The sequence below is a fragment of the Rutidosis leptorrhynchoides genome, chromosome 3 (assembly GCF_046630445.1).
Source record: "Rutidosis leptorrhynchoides isolate AG116_Rl617_1_P2 chromosome 3, CSIRO_AGI_Rlap_v1, whole genome shotgun sequence".
NCBI classification, from domain to species: Eukaryota; Viridiplantae; Streptophyta; class Magnoliopsida; order Asterales; family Asteraceae; genus Rutidosis; species Rutidosis leptorrhynchoides.
Window position 1 is genome coordinate 449,294,545 of NC_092335.1, and position 23,424 is coordinate 449,317,968.

Below are 23,424 nucleotides of genomic sequence, written 5' to 3' on the forward strand. Positions count from 1 at the left end.
AAATCTGGATTTGTATTCACATTTGACTGTACATAAATTTCTCAACATATACTAATATTAAACTAAAAATACTAATTATGAGCTATGACCAATTCTATTGTAGTTCCTCCGTCTCAAAATTATAATCTAGTATTATTGTTTTAGTTGTTCAAAATTAATTGTTCACCTCATATCTATCTATCTATCTATCTATCTATCTATACATACATATAATAAAGCACGTGTCAACTCCTCATTAAAAGCTAATATTTTAAAAGATATACTATTACCATATTTATTAAATTAAATATACTGTTATCATATTTATTAAAATAAATAAATATTTTATTCTGCATATATTCATTTAAAAAGTTATCTTATATAAAATATATAAGAACAATAATCGTAATAACCATAAAAAGTAAATAAATTAATTTGATATTTTGAAAACTAATCCTTTTATCAATATAATAAATTGTAGTAATCGTGAATCATCTAATCGTGTAAATTGTACAACTTTCATTTTAACTAATAGCTGTGAAATCATATTATTGGAACTTTCGTTCATTGGACAGGCTCATAAAATTGCAAGAAATTGCAACAAATTGACACAAAATAACTGTCATTTGAGATTAGAAAATGTCAGTTTCTGACATTCCTAAATTACAGACAGTTTGCATTTTTTGCCCAAAAAGTACAAAAATGCATGTGATATTACACATTGTAGAAATGGTCTTATATTTACATTTACATTTACATTTACATTTACATTTACATTTACATTTTAATACTATAAGTGAATGAAAGTGAAGTGACTTATGTTGTCAACTTAAACCTGTTGAAATGGTCGTTGCATTTTAACAAATAAAAAATTTAGTTATTCATGTTTCTAGTGAAGTCAAGTCTCATAGTCTACAATTTAGCTAGCACGTCACTACACATTTACTTAATATAATCAAAGTCATGTTTAGAACCAAGAAAATTTGATCAACGCTTTTTTTGTACCAAAGTCTTCACATTTGGTTGTGCATTATCTTGTAATGACTATATATACAATCTGTTTGATTCGGTGTAAATTTCACTTCAAATTTTAGTAATCTTGTTTTTTGAGATATTGAGTTAGATTAGTGAGATGACAAGTATTCTAAGAACTATACTACCAATTCGTTCTTCTAAAATCGACGATGATAACGATGATGAATACAACGTTGAGTACTCGTTCGCCACTGAGTACAGTGGTCCGCCCGTCTCTTATGCAATTCCTAAGGTGGTTCCTGTTGACGTTAGCCGTATCCCAATCGCTTCGGTTGTTTCTACGCCTGCTAATTCTGGTAACCTGTCGTTACCCGTTATTTATCCCGTTAAGTCCTTTTCGTCTAAAGTTAACGAGAATTCGTTAGAAAAAGATGGAAGTTACGTTTCGTCAGAGTTTTCAGACAGTCAAGAAAATTCTCATGAAGTTTCTACTGATTCGGAAAACGATGGTTTTGATAACGGCGAGATCGAAGAGTTAAGCGTCGTTAGTGATGAAAACGAAACTCAGACGACCGTTAGATTTCGTGAGCCCGAATCTAGTCCTATGGTTCAACAAAAAAGTGATCATATTGATCATAGAATGATTATCGAAAGGCCACGTTGTAATCCTAATATTAAAAAGGGATTATGTCATCGTTGTCTAAAGGGGAACAGTTTTACGATTAAAGAATCTTGTATCGTATGTGACGCGAAGTATTGTAGTAATTGCGTGTTGAAAGTGATGGGTGCAATGCAAGAAGGTAGAAAATGTGTTACTTGTGTCGGGTATGCAATCGATGAATCAAAACGTGCGCGATTAGGGAAGTGTTCCAAGGTTTTGAAGAATTTGCTTACAGATTTTGAAGTTAAACAAGTTATGTGTTTTGAGAAATCGTGTCAAGTTAATCAAGCACCGTATTGGCTTGTTATCGTTAATGAAAAACCGTTATCGTTTGAAGAAGTGTTTGAATTGCAAACGTGTTCGTACCCGCCCAAAAGACTTGTACCCGGAAGCTATTGGTACGATAAGTTGTCTGGCTTTTGGGGAAAGGTTAGGCTTCATAAATTCTTGTTCTGTTTGCTATATGACTAAACTGTGTTTTGATATATGTATTACTCAATACCTTGGGTATTGACCACGGTTGAGGTCGATGGTTCGATCATTGGCTCTGTAAAAAGTTCACGAGAAAGGTTTTACCGACTCGTACGAAAGAATTTGGCTCGATCCACATACTCGTATGGATTAATGGATCGGGTCCCTGTTATGCGGTTCGGGGTTCTGTTCGGAAACGTGTGTGCATGTGGAAAATGATGGGCGGGTGGTTTTCGATCCTGTCAGTGGTTCGAATCCTAGCTTTAAACAAAAAAGTACTATTGTGTCTTGAGGTTGCAAGGTTGCAAGGCAAAATACTTTTTAGTAATGTTTTTTTTTATTATATTAATATTATTATTATTTTTAAAGGATTTTGGAGATTTTAAACTTTATCAATACACTTTGAACAACATTCGACCCATCATTCAAACCGATATCAATAAAAATAAAAATAAAAAGTTAGCTTTACTTGTTTGACCCGTTTGAAATAATATGTAACCCGAATTGGCGTGTTCGTAAGTAAAACGGTTAAATTTTTCACCTCCAATTGTGTCAGTAATACGTGTTGACAAATTATATTTTTGGTTTTGAACAGGCAGGGCATAAACCGTGCCAGATCATTAGTCCGGCACTGTCTGTTGGTGGTTCTATTTTGGAAAATGCTAGCAACGGAAACACAAAAATTAAGATAAACAATCGGGTCATCACTAAACCGGAGCTACTTATGCTGAAGGTAAGTGTTTTAAAGTTTTAATTACTATTCGGAATAATAGATTATCCCTAGATTATTTGGTCAATGTTTGACCTACGTGTCATTTTCCCAAGGTCTTTCTGAAGTAGTCTATAGTCTATACTATCCGGAGGGGTATAATTGTCTATATGCTACCTCCTGTGGGATAGAGTACAGTTGTTTAGGGTGGTTCAATATTTGGTTTCAAACTGATTAACCGAAAATTGAACCGAATGAACATGAAAGAAAAAAAAAAAAACAAACCGCATTTGCATTTGATTTCAGTTTAGGTTTTACTTTTTTCTAATTTAGTTTAATCGAAAACCAAATTCGACCGAATTTAACCTAATAATATGCTAGAATTATTAATATATATAGACGAAAATTCGATTATATTAAATCGATTTATTATTATGATTATTTTGATTAAATTATTATTTGTTTGGTTTCTTTTGGTTTTGAACGAAACGGAACCGAGTCTGAATCCGATTTTTTAGTTTGTTTTCAGTTTTGAAACTAATTCGGTTCCGGTTTTGCCTCTAGAATTTAAAAGCCGAACTGAATAAATCGAGGAAATCAAAAACCGAACCCATTAACACCCGTACGCCGGCGTTGTTGTTTGACTTACTTGTATAATATGCAGTTTGCCGGAATCAATTACAAAGGTTGTTCTCACTTTTGGGTAAGCCATGATGGATCCTATCAGGAAGAGGGACAAAATCAAATGAAGGGTAAAATATGGCAAAAGGTCTGTAATTAAGTACATCACATTTTTTATATTATCAGATGCTGACTAGGACATGCTGACTAGGAAACCATGACTTATCTTTTTTCTTCATATATTTTGTTTCAGCCAGAAATGAAGGTAATTTGTAAACTTTTGTCCTTGCCAATGCCACCCAAATCTTTTATGTCATCAGAGGAAGAAGTTATCAACAATGGCAATCAATTCGGGCAAAAAAGTAACGATATAAAGCCGCTAACTAAAATACTTTTAGTTGGTCAAGATCAATCTGGTACTAGTGCCATCTATAAACAGGCCAAAATTCTTTACAACGTTCCATTTTCGGAAGATGAACGCGAAAAAGTCAAATCGTTGATCCAATGCAACTTGTATTATTATATAAGTATTTTGCTTGAAGGACTTAGACAATTTGAAGAAGAATATTCAGTACAGATTAGAAGTAAACAAATTGATCAACCTGGTACTTCAGGTAATGTATGATAATGTTGCTTTTATAATCATGTCAAAATTTCATATGTACGATAATATTTACTAGTAATTATGAAAATCTGAAGCTTGTTTGTTTTGCTGCAGGGGGTTCAGTCGAAAACGATGAAATAAATCCTTATTCGTTAAGTACAAAGTTGAAATCTTTTTCTGATTGGCTTTTAGAAATTGTGACATCTGGCAATCTGGAAGTCGTTTTTCCCGCTGCAACGCGCGAGTATTCGGCATTAGTTGAGGAACTTTGGAAGGATAAAGCCTTTCAAGCTACTTATGCTAGAAGAAATGAACTTCGCACACTTCCAGTTGTTGCTGATTATTTCTTACCTCGGGTATGCACTTACTCACGTTATAATATTTGATACTTCTTCGTCCCCAAAAAACTGTCATAGTTTGACTTTTGAAGTCTTTTTCAACTTTGACTCTAAATTTTGTTTTTGTTATATAATATTTGATATAAGTTATATCAGTGGAAACATTTTAAAAACCGGTTTATTTGTAAACATTTCAACAAATATTATATAAAACAAACAAAAATTATTAAAAGTCAAAGTTGTGAAAGAAAAATTTTTAAAAGTCAAATGCGACAGTTATGAGGGAATATAATATAATCTTGACTAGTCAGGACGTAAGTATTTAAATAAGTAGTCGGTTATGTATAGGCTGTTGAAATCTCGAGCCCAAATTTTGAGCCTTCTGATGTAGACATTTTGTATGCTGATGGTATTACGTCTTCAAACGGGCTTGCTTCAATGGAGTTTTCGGTTCCCTCTTCAATGACCAACAGTTACATGGAGATGACTGAGCAGAGTGGTTCTGCACTTCAACGGTTAGTATTATATCACATACAGTTGTTGATCCAGAACTTATTTACCAAAAAACGAGTCTCGTATAATTGAACGAATAGGGCATTTTTGGCACACAGATATATATCTATAGCAGAACTACAGGTGACAACAGATGTGGGTTGTTCAGGTTGGTTAGCGGGTCTAAATGGGGTACATTAAGTATGGGTCTGCTTGACCCACACACAATATTGTTCTTAAAAAGTAGATAACTATAATAGGTAATGCGGTTCATATGGACAAAAGAATTTAAAGGGAAAATGGTCCTGACCCGACCCGGTAAAAACGGTCCCGACCCAACCCAACCTAACCCGACATGATTCTGACCTGACCCGTTCGACCCGCTCAAATTTTATGACCTGTTTGGACCCGGACCCATTAGGACCCAAACTCATTTTGACCCGACCCGACCCAATCTTCAGGTATACATATGGTTCCGCAAACTCTATTATTACAACAATAATCTATATCTATATCAATATTTTATTTAAACTAAACAGTCAAGGATGTTGTATACATTATATATACAATCTGGGTAACTTTCAACGTTCAACCCATTTGGCCCGTTTCCCAAAAGGTAGACAGTCAAAAGTCAAATGGGCTTGATACGGTCTATTCGAGTCGACCGCTAACTCCTAGTATAAAGCCGATTCGAGATGGCGAGTCTCTAAAGAAAATAAGAGAGAAACAGACTTTTAGATTAAACCAATCTTTCATTCATCATATCCTTCATAATAAAACCAGCTACCTATTTATTATACTAATAAAGTAAACTTTTACGTGAGACATGGGACTAGTTACCACTAACAGTTACATGGAATGTGCATGACTAAATAACTACCACTAATATGTGAACAAATAAAAGACTACGTGCAAGTAGAAGTGAAACATGGCAAAGTGGAGCATTCATGACTGGATGACTTTGTGGAACTTGGCAGTTATCTCAATCCCACGTACAACCATATTGACTAGGCATTATAGGACTCCTTAAAATTGTTTGTGATATTCGCGAGTCCCGTATCAGGGCTCATGTGAAAAAGTATATGTTGACATATTCTTGTATATCCCGGATTTCGGATCTTTGTTTGCCTTCCTTATGATGATCTATTCTAAAGATGAACCATATGTTTGCAGATACCAACTAATTCGGTTGACTTCAGACAACCTAGGAAACAACTGTAAGTGGCTAACGATGTTTGAGGACATTGATCTCATCCTCTACTGCGTCGACCTAACTTCCTACAACGAGCTCTACACAGACGACAACTTAAACCTTAAAAACAAGATGTTAGAAAGCAAAAAAATCTTCGAAACCATAGTCACCAATCCAAGGTTCAAAAACAAAGCATTCCTTTTAATACTCAACAAATTTGATCTACTCGAAAACAAGATCAAAACGACACCTCTTACACAATGTGAATGGTTTCATGACTTCAATCCGTTCATCACCAACCATACGTACAACGATGCAAACGCGAACAATAACAATAACAATAATTCGTCTGTAGCGCAATATGGTTTTCAGTACATTGCTGCAAAGTTCAAGAAGCTGTTTAGTGAGTTAACGGGCCGAAAACTGTATGTTTCGCCGGTGACGGGATTAGAAGGTGATAGTGTTAATGCAGCTATTAAGTATGGAAAGGAGGTTTTAACTTGGGTTGATGAAGAAAATAAGCCCATTCCTAGTACTAATGAATGGTCTACTGAAACTACAGAGACCACATTATAAAGTTAGAAAATAAAATAATAATATCATCCCTTTATTTGTTAATGAATAATGAGAAAATTGTAAGATTATCTACAGTATAAAGTAAACAAATGTGAAATACATAAATAGAGTTATAAGCACTGAAGCTTTGGTTTGAGTGGTATGGGGTGAGATCCAATTTGGAGTACTGCTAACCCATGTTCGATTCTCACTACAAGCGGGAGTTTCTAACCTTTGATGATAATGCCAACATCAGTGCGATTTGGGAAGGCCTCGGAGGGTTTTTCCAACATTCGATGGTAGTGCCACTTCGTCGTATGAAAGCATCCCGCATAATTCTCACAGCTAACCGAATGTACGACCTATTGGGGGTTACGTCCATTCCCAATTTCCTCTAAATTGACGTGCCATTCTACTCCACCCAATCATTCACTATAGCATCTCTCCAGGTTTCTATCATGCATAGTTTCAGAAATTTTGGACTTGATTTTTCAGCACCTAGCCAGAGATCATCTCAAAAGGTTGTTGATGTCATAACCTACAAGTATTTTATTTGGCCATATTCCAGCATGAAGATTATTGGGTACACCGCTAGGTGGCAGCCTTCCATAAGACCCGTGAATAATTTTATTATTCTGACCCAAAGTGCTCTGACTTACATGGTATGTTTTAAATCTCCACCCCCATTTACCTAAAAGTGCTAAATTTTGTTATAAGTGGGTCAATGTTAAGTCTCGCCCTCTGTGCATGGTAGCAATACGTTATTCCACTTAAACGAAGCTAGTTTTTTACCCGAACCCGCCCGTGTCATACACTCGAGTTTTTAAGCACTCATGGTGGAGGCACAGAAGAGTGAGAAGTAGTATCTTGGAAGACCATTTAAAAACCGACTTTAGGAGTTCTAAGCGGTCACCAAAAGACATCAGTAATGTTTTTCATTCTTAGAGTCTATTTTGTAACTTTTCAATAACCCGGGTCCTGTTACACTCCAATTTTGCATCAATTGGTAAACCCAGATATGTGAAGGGAAAGTTACCAACGTGATAACAAATTCGACTTGCCATCAGTTGAATATCCTCGTGCATACCCCAACCCTGAAGATATGACTATTTTATTTCTCTTTTACTCAACTCTCAATTATATTTTATCATATCATTAACTTTTCAACAACACTTCTCACAACCTTTTTCATAACACCCCTTCAATGACACTGAAACATCAAAATCAATAAATCATCCCTCCTAAAAGCCTTCAACATACTTCCACATCACAATGACCTTAACGAGTAATCTTATGATAAGTAAAATAATCACAAATTGAAAAGGCATCATAAAAAATGAAATGATACTACTAGGAGTCGACCTTAAAATGGAATATATTTTTGAGTCTAAAACAAGATACTTGTATAATTGGAAAACACTAAAGTACAAAATCACATAGGATCGTAAGCAAGACGCCCCTTTGAATAAAGTACTCTTATTTAAATTACTCATTTGATCACAAATTAATTTGATGGTGACAATTGTGTCTTATTTTCTCAACCTATTTCCATATAATTTAATGGGATTATCACATAAATGCCCATTTTTTCTACCTTTTTTGACTTAGAACCCATAAAAATATTTTTTTGGCAATTTGCCCGCGCAAGGCGCAAGGACGCAAGGTGTCTCTTTGCGACCTTGTTCCCCGGTGGACGCAAGGACGCAAGGTGCTTCTTGCGACCTTGCTCCCCGGGGACGCAAGGACGCAAGGTGTCTCTTGCGACCTTGCTCCCCGGGGACGCAAGGACGCAAGGTGCCTCTTGCTCCCGCCTGCATGTCATAATCAATGTTTTCTTTGAGGCATTTCATCAAACACCTTATGTGCATCATTCATCAAAGTTGCACCAGCATGATCCAAATAAACATTTCCTACCCAATAAATAAATCAATATAAAAATTTATCAAATTACATAAATACAATAAAAAAATCAAAAAATAAACATTACAATAAAGGATTTATTACCGTCAAGTCCTTTAAATCAGTAGCTCGGATATTTTCTTCATATATAAACGATCAAGAAATAATCATACAATTAAATTAAAGGTCTCAACATAAACAAGCACTTTAAAGCCAGCCAATTAAATAGTTTACCATGAAAGATAATCAAGAAAAATACCAAATGTAAGGCGCACGCAAGGTGTTTGATGAAATGTCTAAAAGAAAACTTTAACTATGACATGTAGGCGGGAGCAAGAGGCACCTTGCGTCCTTGCGTCCCCGAGGAGCAAGGTCGCAAGGGGTACCTTGCGTCCTTGCGTCCACCGGGGAGCAAGGTCGCAAAGAGGCATCTTGCGCCCTTGCGCCTTGCGCGGGCAAATTGTCAACTTTTTTTTGTTGTGGGTTCTGAGTCAAAAAAGGTAGAAAAAATGGGTATTTAAGTGATAATCCCTAATTTAATTGAAAATATTGATATTGATTGATAACAAATAAGAAAAATCATACGTAATATATCTCATTTATTAAAGTACTCCAATTTACTGATTCTTTAAAATCACTCATCATCTGATTAGCGAAATGATTCGATGGTGATAATAGTGTCGATTGATCCACCTGTTCCAGATGAATTATAATTATATCACCATCATTTTGTCGTTCAAAAAAAAAAAAAAAAAAAAAAAAAAAACTCATATATGATAAGCAGATTTAATAAGAAAAATAATCAACTGATTAAAAAAGGATTAGTACATATAAAAGATCGTATATCACGTCTACTTTTATTTTCTTTGAACGACGATTTTTTGAGATCAGTAGATCATTTATTTCAATTACCCTCATAATTTGCACGTAATACACACGTTCGGGCGGAAACCCGAACCCGATCGACGGTACCCGGGATCACATCCATTCAGGCAGTGTTCCGGCAGAGGTCCGTGAATGAATCCGGTAAAACCTTCATATAAGGTCAATATATATCACCATTATTGGTGTTCAATTTGTTTAAAGAGAATCATGTCATCCCTAAAGATCGATACCATGACCTCTCCCTATCCATTGACCCAAAGTACATGAGGGAAACCGTTGGGCTATGTATATCACGTATAATAAAAGTAAATATTTATCTCAATTAATTAAATCATTCGATTAGTGTTAACTAGTTTTCGAACCCTCGCTTCGCGCCGGGGGTTCGATTTTTAATGTATTTTATTGTGTTTAGTTACGGAGCCTGCGAGTGAAAAATCAACGTATATGAATTGTACCCTAAATATTTAGCGTTTTTTAAAAAGTGTCCGTTTTGCGTATAGTTAGTGACATTGTGTTCGTAAAATTATTTCGAGTTTAACAATGGTGTCGGAAAAATTTAACTCGTTGCGAGCGAGAAGATGTGACTCGTTGAATATTTGAGTGGAGTTTATTTAAGATATTTTATGAAAATTTTTGATTTGACATTTTAACCCCCTGTTTTGGGGGTCGATTTTAATTTTTGAACAAAGTGTGGGGGGCGTTTGTGGTGTTAGTTAAAAGAAAGAGGAAAAAAGGTGAAAAACGAAAACGCCTTTTGTACTATTCATCATTTTTGTCTAATAGATAGTATAGGAATTCGATGACGACAAAAGAGTCGTTGAATCCACCTATTTGACTATTTCTTTTTCTATATAAAGTACTCTGTATAGTGAACATATTATTTGTTGAATACTGAATATTGTATTATTGTGAAATGAATCCATAGTACATAACAAGTGCCAATAAATAGGCAAATACCCTAACAAACACAAATGGGCTAAGCCCAACACATAAGATCATGGGCTAAATAATATAGGCTAACATCCCCCCGCAGTTGGAGCGGGAGTACTCCTGACACTCAAACTGGATCTGAACTCGTCAAATAATGCAAACGGTAGACCCTTGGTGAAGATGTCAGCAAACTGATATCTGTACGGAACATGCAATACCCGAACCTGTCCCTGAGCAACTAGATCGCGAACAAAGTGAATATCAATCTCAATGTGCTTTGTCCGCTGATGTTGAACCGGATTGGTAGAGAGATAGACAGAGCTGACATTATCACAGTAAACTAGAGTGGCGGAAGTGAGGGGACAGTGAAGCTCACGCAAAAGATTACGAAGCCAGCAAGTCTCGGCAACGGCATTGGCAACTCCGTGGTATTCTGCCTCGGCACTGGAACGGGAGGGCGTGAGTTGTCGCTTGGACGACCATGACAGAAGGTAGTTGCCAAGAAAAACACAATAGCCAGAAGTAGAGCGTCTTGTAGTGGGGCAACCAGCCCAGTCAGCATCAGAGTAAGCGACCAATGTAGTCGGAGAAGACGCATAGAGCTATAGACCAAGATCGGTAGTGCCCAGAATATAGCGAATGATACGTTTAAGGGCATGCATATGCTGCTCGCGAGGATCATGCATGAAGAGGCAAATCTGCTGTACAGCGTAAGAGATGTCAGGACGGGTAAACGTGAGATACTGTAAAGCTCCTGCAAGGATGCGGTACAGAGTCGGGTCTTTCACAACGGGACCATGACTGGTGAGTTTGGCCCCAGGTTCAACCGGGATCCTGCATGGATGACATGTGGGCATACCCGCCCGCTCAATAATCTCGGTAGCGTACTGTTTCTGAGATAAGAACATTCCAGATGCAGTACGAGTCGTGGTAATGCCAAGGAAGTAGGTCAAAGAGCCCAAATATGTCATAGCAAATTCCTTATGTAAGGAGGTGATGATCCGCTGTAGTAAACCTGTGGAAGAAGCAGTCAACACGATGTCATCAACATACAAAAGCAGGTAGGCTGTATCAGATCCCTGGCGGTAAATGAAAAGAGAGGTGTCACAACGGCTTTGGTGAAAGCCGATCCGCTGAGCATAACTAGCAAACCGCTGAAACCATGCACGAGGGGCATGCTTAAGGCCGTATAAGGATTTCTGCAATATGCAGACATGATCTGGGTATCGAGGATCGCGAAATCCGGGAGGTTGATGCATATAGACAGTCTCAGAAAGCTGTCCGTGTAGAAACGCGTTCTCGACATCTAGCTGATGGACAGGCCAGTGTCTAGAAACCGCCAAACTAAGAACCGTACGTATGGATGCTGGTTTAACAACCGGACTAAAAGTCTCATCACAATCAATGCCAACCTGCTGGCTACGACCGTTAGCAACGAGTCGAGCTTATACCTGCTCAAATTACCGTCTGCATTATACTTGTGCTTGAATAGCCACATGGAGCGAACTATGTTCGTGTCCGATGGGCGAGGCACAAGTTTCCAAGTACTATTGTTAATCAAAGCATTATATTCATCAGTCATAGCTTGTTTCCAATTAGGGTCGTGAAGAGCTTCAGGATAAGTGCGGGGAATGGGAGATATGGCGGTTGTGTGAAGGTTGAGACGTTGAACTGGCTTAGTGGTACCAAGGCGGGTGCGGGTGATCATAGGGTGAGTGGAGAGAGAAGTAGAGGAAGATGTAGTCTCAGTAGGAGGAGGCTGTGGCCCCAGAATAGGAGGAGGTGGAGGTGTGGGGTCAGTAGCCCCGGTAGGAGGAGGCTGTGGCTCCAGAATATGATGAGGTGGGGGTTTGGTGCTGGTAGCCTCAGTAGGAGGAGGCTGTGTCTCCGGTGGTAGATGAAATGTTCGGGAAAAGAGATTTGGAGGGGGATCCAGAAATTCATAGGATGGTGGTTGAGTGAGTGTCATGGAACCGAATGGGAAGCATGTCTCATCGAAGGTGACATGTCGAGAGAGGATTATTTTGTTGGTGGTAAGATCTAGACAACGGTAACCCCATGATTGGAGGGGTACCCAAGAAAAATACATGGAGTGGAGCGAGGAGCAAGTTTGTGTGTGGTTGGGAGGTGAGGGTAGCAGATGCAACCGAAGACACGAAGAGTGGCGTAGTTAGGTTTTTGTTTGTAGAGATGGGAGTGCGGGACATCATGGTTGATGGCGGAAGAGGGAAGAATGTTAAGTAGGCTGCCATGTGGAGAGCTTCCACCCAGTAAGTAGGCGGGAGATGAGCTTGAAAGAGTAGGGTGCGAATGAGATTGTTAATGGTATGGAGCATGCGTTCGGAATTTCCGTTTTGCTGAGAGGTGTGAGGGCAGGAGAATCGAAATTGAATGTCATTAGTTTGAAGAAGTTGATGGAAAGCAGTGTTATCGAATTCACCCCCATTATCACATTGAAAAGCTTTGATTTCTTGATTAAATTGAGTGCGAACAAACGTACGAACTGTATAAATGTGGTAAGTGCGTCAGATTTATTGCGTAACGGAAAAACCCATACATAGTGCGAAAAGTGATCAAGAAATATAATATAATATTTTAAACCACTAAGACATAGTCAGAGTCAAATTTCCAGCCACTAGTAGTTTTTTTCTTTTTATTCTTCTTTTTCTTTGTGAACTGATTGTGCACAAGATCTATATTTTTTTTAATCCATTTCTCATAAATCATCTTATTCCACCGATCAATTATTTTATCTCATAGCTTTATTGCATGCGGTAGCTCCACCTAAAAGTTTCGTTTATTATTATTATTATTTTTCTTGTTGCTATAAAAATAATAATCGGCGTGGGGATGAGCCGCCTAACTTGACTAGGTTCCAAACCCCGAAAAAAAAAGAGGAATATAGAAAAAAAAAATCTTTTTTGCAGCGTTGAAGAACTGTTATCGTTGACAAAAGATATCAAAGCGGTACTTGATCCTTAGGCACAGCAAGCCACGCCGTAAAAGAAAAAAAAACGCTACGGAAAAGGAGAAACCGTCGAGAAATCTGCAACTTTATTAACGAATATCAGGCTATTCGATGCAACAAATGAGGAAAAAAAAAGGTTTATTGTATTTCTTTAATTTAATATTAGTGTTTTGTTCCAGTCCGAACTTTCGCGATTTCGCCGTTCGGACTGCGGTGAAGTGTTAGACATATTATGTTAGGCCCAACCCGATTGTGGGTTAGGGTCCATTAGGGTTTATTAGACTATTAGGGTTTTGTATAATAGTTATAAATAGTTGATCAATAACACAATAATTCTCACGGGTTCTATTCTATAACATTAATAAGAAAAATATCTATTAATTAAAGAAGAATTATAATTTTCTTTTTATTGTAAGAATACCATGCTTGCACTCTCGAATCACGTAGGACATTGTCCATGGGACCATGTGAAGCTACACTTCAATCCTCTACAACCACTATTATTAATTAATCTTATATTTATTAGTTTCATTTAATTAAACAATTTCATAAATTTCGTCCATTATGAGTAAGTTCCATCAGCAATATAATATTTATATTTTTAACTGAACTGAACCTCATTCAATTATATGATGACAGCTCTATGTTGAAAATAGAAAATAACTAGCAAGAGTTTAGCCGAGCGTTGCCGCGTCATTTTCTTCACATAGTTAGGTTTATGTAGTTGTTATTACAGTATTGTCTGAATCACGGTTTTGCATTTCCCTCTAAATCTAGTGATCCTAAAGTAGTGTTTGGTCACTCTTTTTTCTTCTTTGCACATTTGTCATTGCTTGATAGGATTCTCTTTGATTTACTTCGCTGGGTTGTGGAGTACTAAAGGTTGTCTCCTCTGGTCCAATGATAGCTTCTGTGACTGTTTAAAATTGTACAACGGAGTATGATTTATTGTTTCTGGAATTTTCCTAGAGTTGGAGGTGTTGATGTTGCTGGAGTTGCAGGTTCGGGTACTTGAAGAAAAAAATATTTAATAAATGAATGTTACTTTTTAAAAATATTTTATAACAGTATGGCAGTTGAATAATACATAACTTAGGTTCAATTCGGTCACATACCATGAGAATTCTTCAGTTACATTTTGAAATGTCTTCCCTGGTGGATATTTGTATGTTCACAATACACTTACATTCTGTAGTCAAAGGTGTACATCAAAACAACAATAGGTATACTAAAAATTAAATTGGTCTCGTTTAAGCCAATTCCGGCCAAGAATTTGTCTAAGATAAAAATGCCCTAAGAAGTTCATACTAATCATCTACAATAGTATCTTTCTACTGTTCTACATAAGTAATGCAATGTTTGTAAACTAAGCTGACCCAATCCAACCCCACCCTAATATATTTAGTATTTGACCTTTATTTATAAAATTTACCAAACTTGTTTTCACTACCAGACTTATTTGGTTATTTTGAATGCTTAGTAGAATCATCTAAACCATCCATCGCAACATATTTAGTTTATTATGTCCTAGATAAAGACTCAAGTTTCACTATGGATATTCAAATCTTATACGTATGAGCAAATACTACCAATTAACCATACATGCATATATAATAATCAAACAATATAAATGATGACCCAAATTACCAGTAAAGTTGAGGGGGTTGTTGGCACATTGTTGCATCTTAAATACATGACTTGTATTGTGGTTGGAGAGGATGAGTGGCAACCTAAAAAGAATAACAAAACGCTTAAATTTGTTCACACGTCTAAATTGGCACATTGTTACACCAAGTACTCGTTAACATACATTTAACTAAATGGGTATGAAACCCTAGATGCAAGTAGCATAGAAAGATTGTTAAGAGCTTACTTTAAGTTAGTAATGTCTACGTACAGTACAATGAACTTTTGGTTGCTATCAGGATCACCAAAAGTTTTAAATCCTTCCATTGTGTTGCATGTACCCTATTTAGTCTGCACAAAAGATTTGACAGAATCGGTTATTAAGATGTGACAATACATTTGTAAAGTCAGTACACCACACCAGCTGGTAGATTACCAAAACACAAAGCAACCAAGACCAAATATCAAATAGATAACCTACAAGTGAGTAAGTGAAAAGATACCAGTGTCAATGAGGGTTGTTGATATTAACCTCTCATACCACACATACAACATCTAAAAAGGGAACCACAATTAAAACATGACAATGACAGGACTGACGAATGCACCTAAAATACTTGTAGTAAAACTTACTAATTGTAAAATCAGAGGAGATAATACCAAAAAAACCACAAAAATAAGCGAGTTACCTGATATTAACCTTCTGCTATTTAAATCGGACAGTACCAAGGAACAGTCTGAACAACGAAGATGAAGTAACAGCAAAATCGACAGTGAACGGAAAAAGGAAGCAGATAACGATTATTTGATGAACTTAAAAAAAATTACATTTTACATTACAAATAATATGAAAAGCAGAAAGTGGAAAACACCTCATAAGACACTGGCACTTAAAAAAAAGAAAAAAAAAAAAAAAAAAAAAAAACAGTCCAAGGTTTGAACCCTGGACAATTCAAGTTACAAAGCAGTCAGTCAACCAACCAAGCAACTTAGTATTATAAGGGAAATATGAGTTTATAGACATACATGAAAAACAAAGAAAGCAATAAAGACATACATGAAAAACAAAGAAAGCAATAGCATTTGATGATCATAATATTATCATCGTCTTCAAGAAAATCCGTAGATCCAGATATATTTAACTACTTGTTGAAATCAATTTTAAATAATTAGATTTATATCTAGTTTATAATCATTAAAAGTTTATGTACACAACATCAATAAGCACAAATTTGCCACCTTTAGGACTACATCAGGTATAAAAAATTTATATATTATATAATTAATATGAAGATAATACAAAATTCAACTCGTATCAAAAAAAATATTGTTTTTTTTTTTTTTTTTTTTTTTTTTGGTAAAGCTTGTAGCAAAAACCTGCAACAATAACAATTAGACTTTGATACACATATAAGCATACAATTATCAGTTGTAAAGCAAAATTTCACCAAAAAATCTACAAAAAAAATTAACCATAAAATTTATAACTTATAGCATAAATAAATTTCACTCTAACACAGATTCAAGATTACCAAAAATTTACTGTAATCATCAAATTTTATAAAGTAAATTGCAAGTAATTTTAATTCTAAAACGTTATAAGAGAACTATACCTCTTCGTCGACTTCACCTTCATCATTGTCATCTCCGTCTACACCGCCATCATAGTCATCGTCTTCATCTCCATCTTCATCTTCTTCCTCGTCATCACCTTCTACAGGTTGTACACCACCGACAATTAGAGTAAACATTTCAATTTTAAAAACATCAAAACACTTATGGCGAAAAATTGAAGCAGAGGAACACCTACAACAGTAGCAACAATGGCAAAAACCTAACTTTTCAGTTTCATCAGGGGTTAAATCAAACGATTACCAAAATTTGTAAACCTGAATTTGTAATGATACAACTTTACATACTACCTAATTGATTTCATCCAATCACTTTAATCTGTACACATAAATTTGATGCTGCTAATATCTAAAGAACTAAAATCATAGTCATAAATTCATACATACAACATCAATCGGTGTAGTAAGCCATTATTTGCAAAATTAACAATAAAATTTATCAAATTACAACGTTTGTAAAATAAAACCTACAATTGGTTCAAGTATACAATAACATACAAAATTGATAAGTAAATATCATTAGTAAATAATCTAGCAGAGAACAAAGTGAATATCAAACTTTTCAGTATCAGTGGATCACAATTCAAAAACACTGATTTTATACAACAAATTGAAACCATAAACTGAACTTATGTTGAAACAGAGCCACCACATATTCAGCAATGTAAGCAAGGATATCAATTTCAACAATTTATGATACCGCCAATAACTAAAATCGGAAAAAATGTGATTAAAAGGACAGAAAACTTAAGCCAAGTAGAGAATCGAAACGGAAAACCCTAAAATCGAGCTCCAAATTCCACCAAAGAAAAGGGAGAAGAAGGAACAACGGAAAACCCTAAAATCGAGCACCAAATTCCACCATAGAAAAGGGAGAAGAATGAACATACCTGAAGGGTGGTGGCGCTGGTGGCGATGGCGCTGCGCTGTTGGTGCCGCTGGTGGCGATGGCGCTGCGCTGGTGGTGGCGACGGTATTTGGGTGGTGGGCGTGCATGAATGGATGAATCGTTTCAGCTGTTTGATTTTGGGGAATGTAGAGGAAATCTCCAGAAGTAGGGAGGGTTTTTTTTTTTTTTTTTTTATTTTTTTTTATGAAGGTGAGATGTGGTTTTTGAGGTGTTTACAAATAGAACGAAAAATTTACGACAAATTTGTAGGTGAAATTTACGGCAAATTTGTAGGTGGTGGTTAGTATGCAAGGGTAAAATGTTATTTTATTCCTGAATACTCATTGAAATGGAATTGATCAGTGACATTACTCTTTTATTTTTCAGTTTCAGTGTTCTACGAAAAACTGAAAATACAATAAAAATACACATCGCGAGAAGGTTTTTTTTTTTTTTTTTTTTTTCCCTTCAGTTTAGTGTATTTTTTGATAGGTTATTTTTATTTTTTTTTGGTAGAAAAACAGAAAACGTATATAATCGCGAAGTTTTCATCAAAGATGGAAAAAAACCTATCAAAAAGTACAAGGAAGTTAGGCCGGCCTCAGAACCAAACAACGCAACCTACCAAGCAATACTAACCAAAGACGTAAAAGTATTTGCGAGCCTAGCTAGAAATAAAGACAGGACCAAAACACAGCCTAACCAACCAACCATAAACAAACTCCAACAACCTAAAACGAGCAAGAAAACAACGCACAAAGGAAACAAGCATAACCATACCATTACCTAGAAAACACCCCAACAAGCCGAAACAACCATGTCAAAAGACTCCATGTGACCTAAACGCCATTTGGAATCCCTTTGTATTCATCTCATGAAGGCATGAGATGAATTCTTCCACTCAAATCCGGTACTCTAAAGACCTTAGCTTCAATTTAATCCCTTTGCACGAATATTTTTAATATTGATGCATCAAACAAAAATACAATATTGATGCATCAATTGGGTCCAATCTTTTTTTTTTGAATCTGATATGTGAGAAAAAGGCCTCAGATAATTGTTGAGCCCCGTACAAACGACATTCGGCTTCCTTAGTTAAGTTATTCGCCAAGTTGAAAACAAATGGCACATGATGAGTATTTTCTAAATTGAGAAACAAAAAAGTTTATTGTTTGGAAGTGTTTGACATTAGATTCGCAATACAAAAACTAACCACCAACCCCCCCAAAAAAAAACATACAAACTGTAACAATATCACAACCAGTGGCGAATCTATGATGAAATCTTTATAGGGTTCCAAAAAAAATTTCAAATCTAATTATATTATAATTGACGGTCTTTAGTGGTTATTTACCTAAAAATTAATAAAATTTTAAAATATATGTGGTCCTGTAGTGAAATTTAGTGGTATCCTATATAATTTGAAATATATGTTATATAAATTTTTTTCACACTAGTAGGGTCATAGGACCCCACCCCTTATTGCCTACAATCGCCCCTGATCACAACCACCTAAAAACGAACTACAAGAGACAACTATTGGAGATAATTGGTTAAATGTTGCAAACCAAAGTCTCACATAAGAAATTAAAAGAACCTAATGTGTGCTCATAAGCCTTTGAATACGACACCAAATTTTCCTGCCGCAATAGATGCCTTTTTAAACCCGAAAACCTTGAAGTTGACTGAAAATAGACGCATCGTGCTAAAAGTTAAGTATTTACTTTTTGGAATACAATATAGCAAGTTGAAGGCCAGCAGTGTCATACCCCGTCCTAATTCGTTCGGACGAAGTCACCAACATCTGGTTCCATTGCGATGATCGACTCCAAATAATGTCTTTACAATGAGCAAATGCACAGCGGAAGGTTTCTTTCATACCTGAGAATAAACATGCTTTAAAGTGTCAACCAAAAGGTTGGTGAGTTCATTAGTTTAACATAAATAATCATTTCCATCATTTTAATAGACCACAAGATTTTCATTTCCAGTTCTCATAAATAAACGTCCCATGCATAGAGACAAAATATCATTCATATGGATTGAACACCTGGTAACCGACATTCACAATATGCATATAAGAATATCCCCATCATTCCGGGATCCTCCTTCGGACATGATATAAATTTCGAAGTACTAAAGCATCCGGTACTTTGGATGGGGCTTGTTGGGCCCGATAGATCTATCTTTAGAGTTCGCGTCAATTAGGGTGTCTGTTCCCTAATTCTTAGATTACCAGACTAAAAAGGGGCATATTCGATTTAATAATCCAGCCATAGAATGTAGTTTTGATTACTTGTGTCTATTTCGTAAAACAGTTATAAAAGCAGCGCATGTATTCTCAGTCCCAAAAATATATATTGCAAAAGCATTTAAAAAGGGAGCAAATGAAACTCACGATACGATATTTTGTAGTAAAAATATGCATACGACGATACTGAACAATGCAAGGTTGGCCTCAGATTCACGAACCTATATCAATGATATATATATTAACACATATAATTGTAATCGAATAATTTCATCTATTAATTATCAAATATTTATATACTAAGTTTTGTAGTTATATAAAATTTATACTAAATCTCAACTCAATTAAAATATATATTTTATTTATATATTATATCTTAAATTATATTTTATATATATTTATTTCGTATATATATTTGAAATAATTAATATTTATACATATATATATATATATATATACATATATATATATATATATATATATATATATATATATATATATATATATATATATATATATATATATATATATATATATGTCTTTAGTAGTTTATTTTAGGCTCTTCTAGCACTTTCCAAATATTCTGAATGTTTTTTTTTTACAATTTGTAAAATAACCTACCTACTAACTTAGGACTTAGTTTAAATAAATTTTTAATATTCTTCTCACGGTTTATGTGTCTCATGAATTTTGTACTACTTGTTACCCAAATAAGTTATTCACATATTTGTTCGTAGTTCACATTATTATTTAAGGACTTATCGCAAAATTTAATTAGTTATTGTCCCATTCATATCTCTATAAGTTAATTTTTGCAACCACCTAATTACCTTTGGTTTAAATATATTAAATTATTTTCTTTTATCTGCAATCGTGTATATACCTTAAGGACTGAGTTCGTAACTATAAACTGATTAAATCTTTCTGTCTAACATATGTATTTAACAAATTCGATATCTTCTTTTTATCTTTATTCCATTGTGTATATATATATATATATATATATATATATATATATATATATATATATATATATATATATATTATGATACGATCCGGTTCAGCACCAAGATTTACCAGCCCATTAGTAAAATAGATATAGCCCAATTGAAGCCCAATGTGCAGCGATCCTTTTGAAGAAGTCTGGATCAGTTGAAGCAAGTTGCACGTGTCTTTGTTTGGGTCACTATCACACGTTTCAAGCAGTTAACCATGTACCTTATTATATGGATTAATTTAGCAATCCTTGTGATCATGCTTTATCATGTTTAGGCAAATAGTACCAGTTCTTTTATGTATCAATTAATTATTTATTTCTCGCCATTTAGTTTTCTTAGTATAAATATGTAACTCGTTTATTATTGAAAAAATTAATATGAATGAAGTATTTGGTTAATCCAAAAAGTCTGTCTCTTATCTATTTTCTTTGGAGACTCGCCATCTTGAATCGGCTTTATTTTAGAAGTTCACGTTCGACTTGAAAAGACCGTATCATATTACCATGACTATCAATTACACAACTAATAGAAGCCTTTTTATTCGTTCGATTACTTTTCAATCCAAATAAAAAATTTGTGAAAACCATTAACACCTATTTTCCTTTGTACTGACCATTTGGGTTCTCAAAGTCCAAAATGGTAGGCTACTTATAAATTATAATTTTTCTTATATAATTTTTTTTTTATTTTTTTTATTTTTATTATTATTATTTTTTTTTATATCTAATCATAGGCTTGAGACTAAGGGTCCAACTTTTCAACTACCACTTCCTTATCCGAATAAATATAGGTACATGTCAATATAATATATAGACACTGAAATATTTGTTCAAAGATTGAACATTCGAAAAAAAAATAATATAGATATATATTCTGACAAGCTATAGATCCATACTTAACCATCTTTTACGTTTTTTTATCAATTTATGTGTACTAATCATAATATTTAAAGGATAAATCATAAGTAAAGATTAAAATCAAAAAGTTAAGTTTTATGTTTTATACCTTTGAAGAAATGAAGCAAGAATTAATATCGTATGAATGTGTCCTTCGGTTCTTGGGGTTCTAATGGTTATAAAAGGTTTGATGTGAGTTAGTTTCCGGACAGAAAATTGAAAACAAGAAAGATGGTTTGCATGGTGGTAACCCATGACGTTTTGGGTTGTTCCTGGCTTCGAATATCAGTAGCACAGCAGTCGTAGCAGTGGCCAATTATTTAAGTGGTTTTGGTGTTTGATGGTAATGAGCGAAATTAGTGTCCATGGTGGGTTTGGTCTCGATTAATAACAAAAAAAAAAAAAAAGATTTCGAGTTTGTGTTTTGTTTGAATAGTTGCAGAAGTGAAGTATGGGTTGGGTTTGGTGATGATAGTGGTCGTTGTTCTTAAGGAAAGAGAAGAAAGAAAGAGGTTAAAGATGGTGATGGTTTGGTTTGAAGAAGTAGGAAAGTTGATGGGTGTTCATGGTGGCCAACGGTTTTGGAGAAGGGTAGTGGCGGATATGAGTGGTGACCGGTGGAGCTAAGGTGGTTGCTCGTGGTGTGTACCGTGGTGCCTCATCTTGTTTGGGTTGACAAGCAGAAAGGAAGAAAGATGAAGCATACTTGAAATTGGAAGTGGTATATGGATAAGTGCTATCCATATATAATACATATAGATAGATATTAGACAATCATCAATAGGTATTTATTCAATCATCCACAGTAATTCATGTAAAGTAGTAATTATAATAATCAATCAATTAACATGCTAATGAACTAAAACGTGCATCAAGATTGTACAGTAGTTTAATATCATGCCGACAGTTTTAACATGTAGATTATATCGTGCTCCTTTGTTAAATAGTTACGGATAATTTAATTCAGAAAAATCTCATATTTTAAAATTAAAACCATTTATTTAGTTTGGTCATTATGGTATAAAATTCGATCATTAACTATTAAATAAAAATTACATTAATTATTCACTTTCAACCCCAAGTAAAATATAAAAAGTTTTAAAATTTATCAAATAACTTCTAAATACATTTTTACTAAGCCTATAATTTATAAAACTCATTTTCGTATCACCGTTTATTTAAAATTACATAAGTTTGAATTTAACTTGCTTAATATCAATCGAAACATTAAATGAGTATTAAAATCATTTAATATTTATTTTTAATATACTTTATTTATATATAGAGATATATTTTAAGTAATAATTATTATAATATCATACTTTTATTTTATTTTACATAATTAATTTTAATAACAACAACATATAATACTACAAGTTATATTTCAAATTATTATTTATATATATATATATATACACACACATATCCATTTACAATTAATTGTTCGTGAATCGTCGGAAATGGTCGAAGGGTAATTGCATATATGAAAATAGTTCAAAATTTTTGAGACTCAACATTATAGACTTTACTTATCGTGTCGAAACCATGTAAAGATTAAGTTTAAATTTGGTCGGAAATTTCCGGGTTGTCACAGTACCTACCCGTTAAAGAAATTTCGTCCCGAAATTTGAGTGAGGTCGTCATGGTTAACGATAAAAATGTTTTCGTGACGAATGTGAGTTGATAAATAGATTTTTATCATCAGTGAGTAATATGGATAAAACAATTCGTTTACTCGAAGCGTATGGTTGAAGCTATTATAACAGAGTGAAATTAGGGAATAGGAATTCGTCTTAACCGGTGACGTAGTCACGGTTGGTTTTAGAAAATAAAGTGAGTCTTAACTTTTGATGT

General features: G+C 34.6%; 1 protein-coding gene across 1 annotated transcript; it reads left to right on the forward strand.

Annotated features, from left to right (window-relative positions):
• Nucleotides 1-977: 977 nt before the first annotated feature.
• Nucleotides 978-7,009, forward strand: LOC139897960 (extra-large guanine nucleotide-binding protein 1-like). Its single transcript, XM_071880676.1, has 7 exons — nucleotides 978-2,044; nucleotides 2,682-2,819; nucleotides 3,460-3,564; nucleotides 3,670-4,030; nucleotides 4,135-4,376; nucleotides 4,707-4,873; nucleotides 6,024-7,009. Exons 1-7 carry the CDS (start codon nucleotides 1,112-1,114, stop codon nucleotides 6,616-6,618), a joined length of 2,541 nt encoding a protein of 846 aa, XP_071736777.1. The 5' UTR covers nucleotides 978-1,111; the 3' UTR covers nucleotides 6,619-7,009.
• The last annotated feature ends 16,415 nt before the right edge of the window (nucleotides 7,010-23,424 follow it).

Bases quoted from the DNA above. Each gene is read 5' to 3' on its own strand.
- LOC139897960 (XM_071880676.1), top strand. From the start codon at position 1,112: ATGACAAGTATTCTAAGAACTATACTACCAATTCGTTCTTCTAAAATC. The intron at 2,820-3,459 runs GTAAGTGTTTTA...TATAATATGCAG, and splicing joins CGGAGCTACTTATGCTGAAG to TTTGCCGGAATCAATTACAA. The intron at 3,565-3,669 runs GTCTGTAATTAA...ATTTTGTTTCAG, and splicing joins AGGGTAAAATATGGCAAAAG to CCAGAAATGAAGGTAATTTG.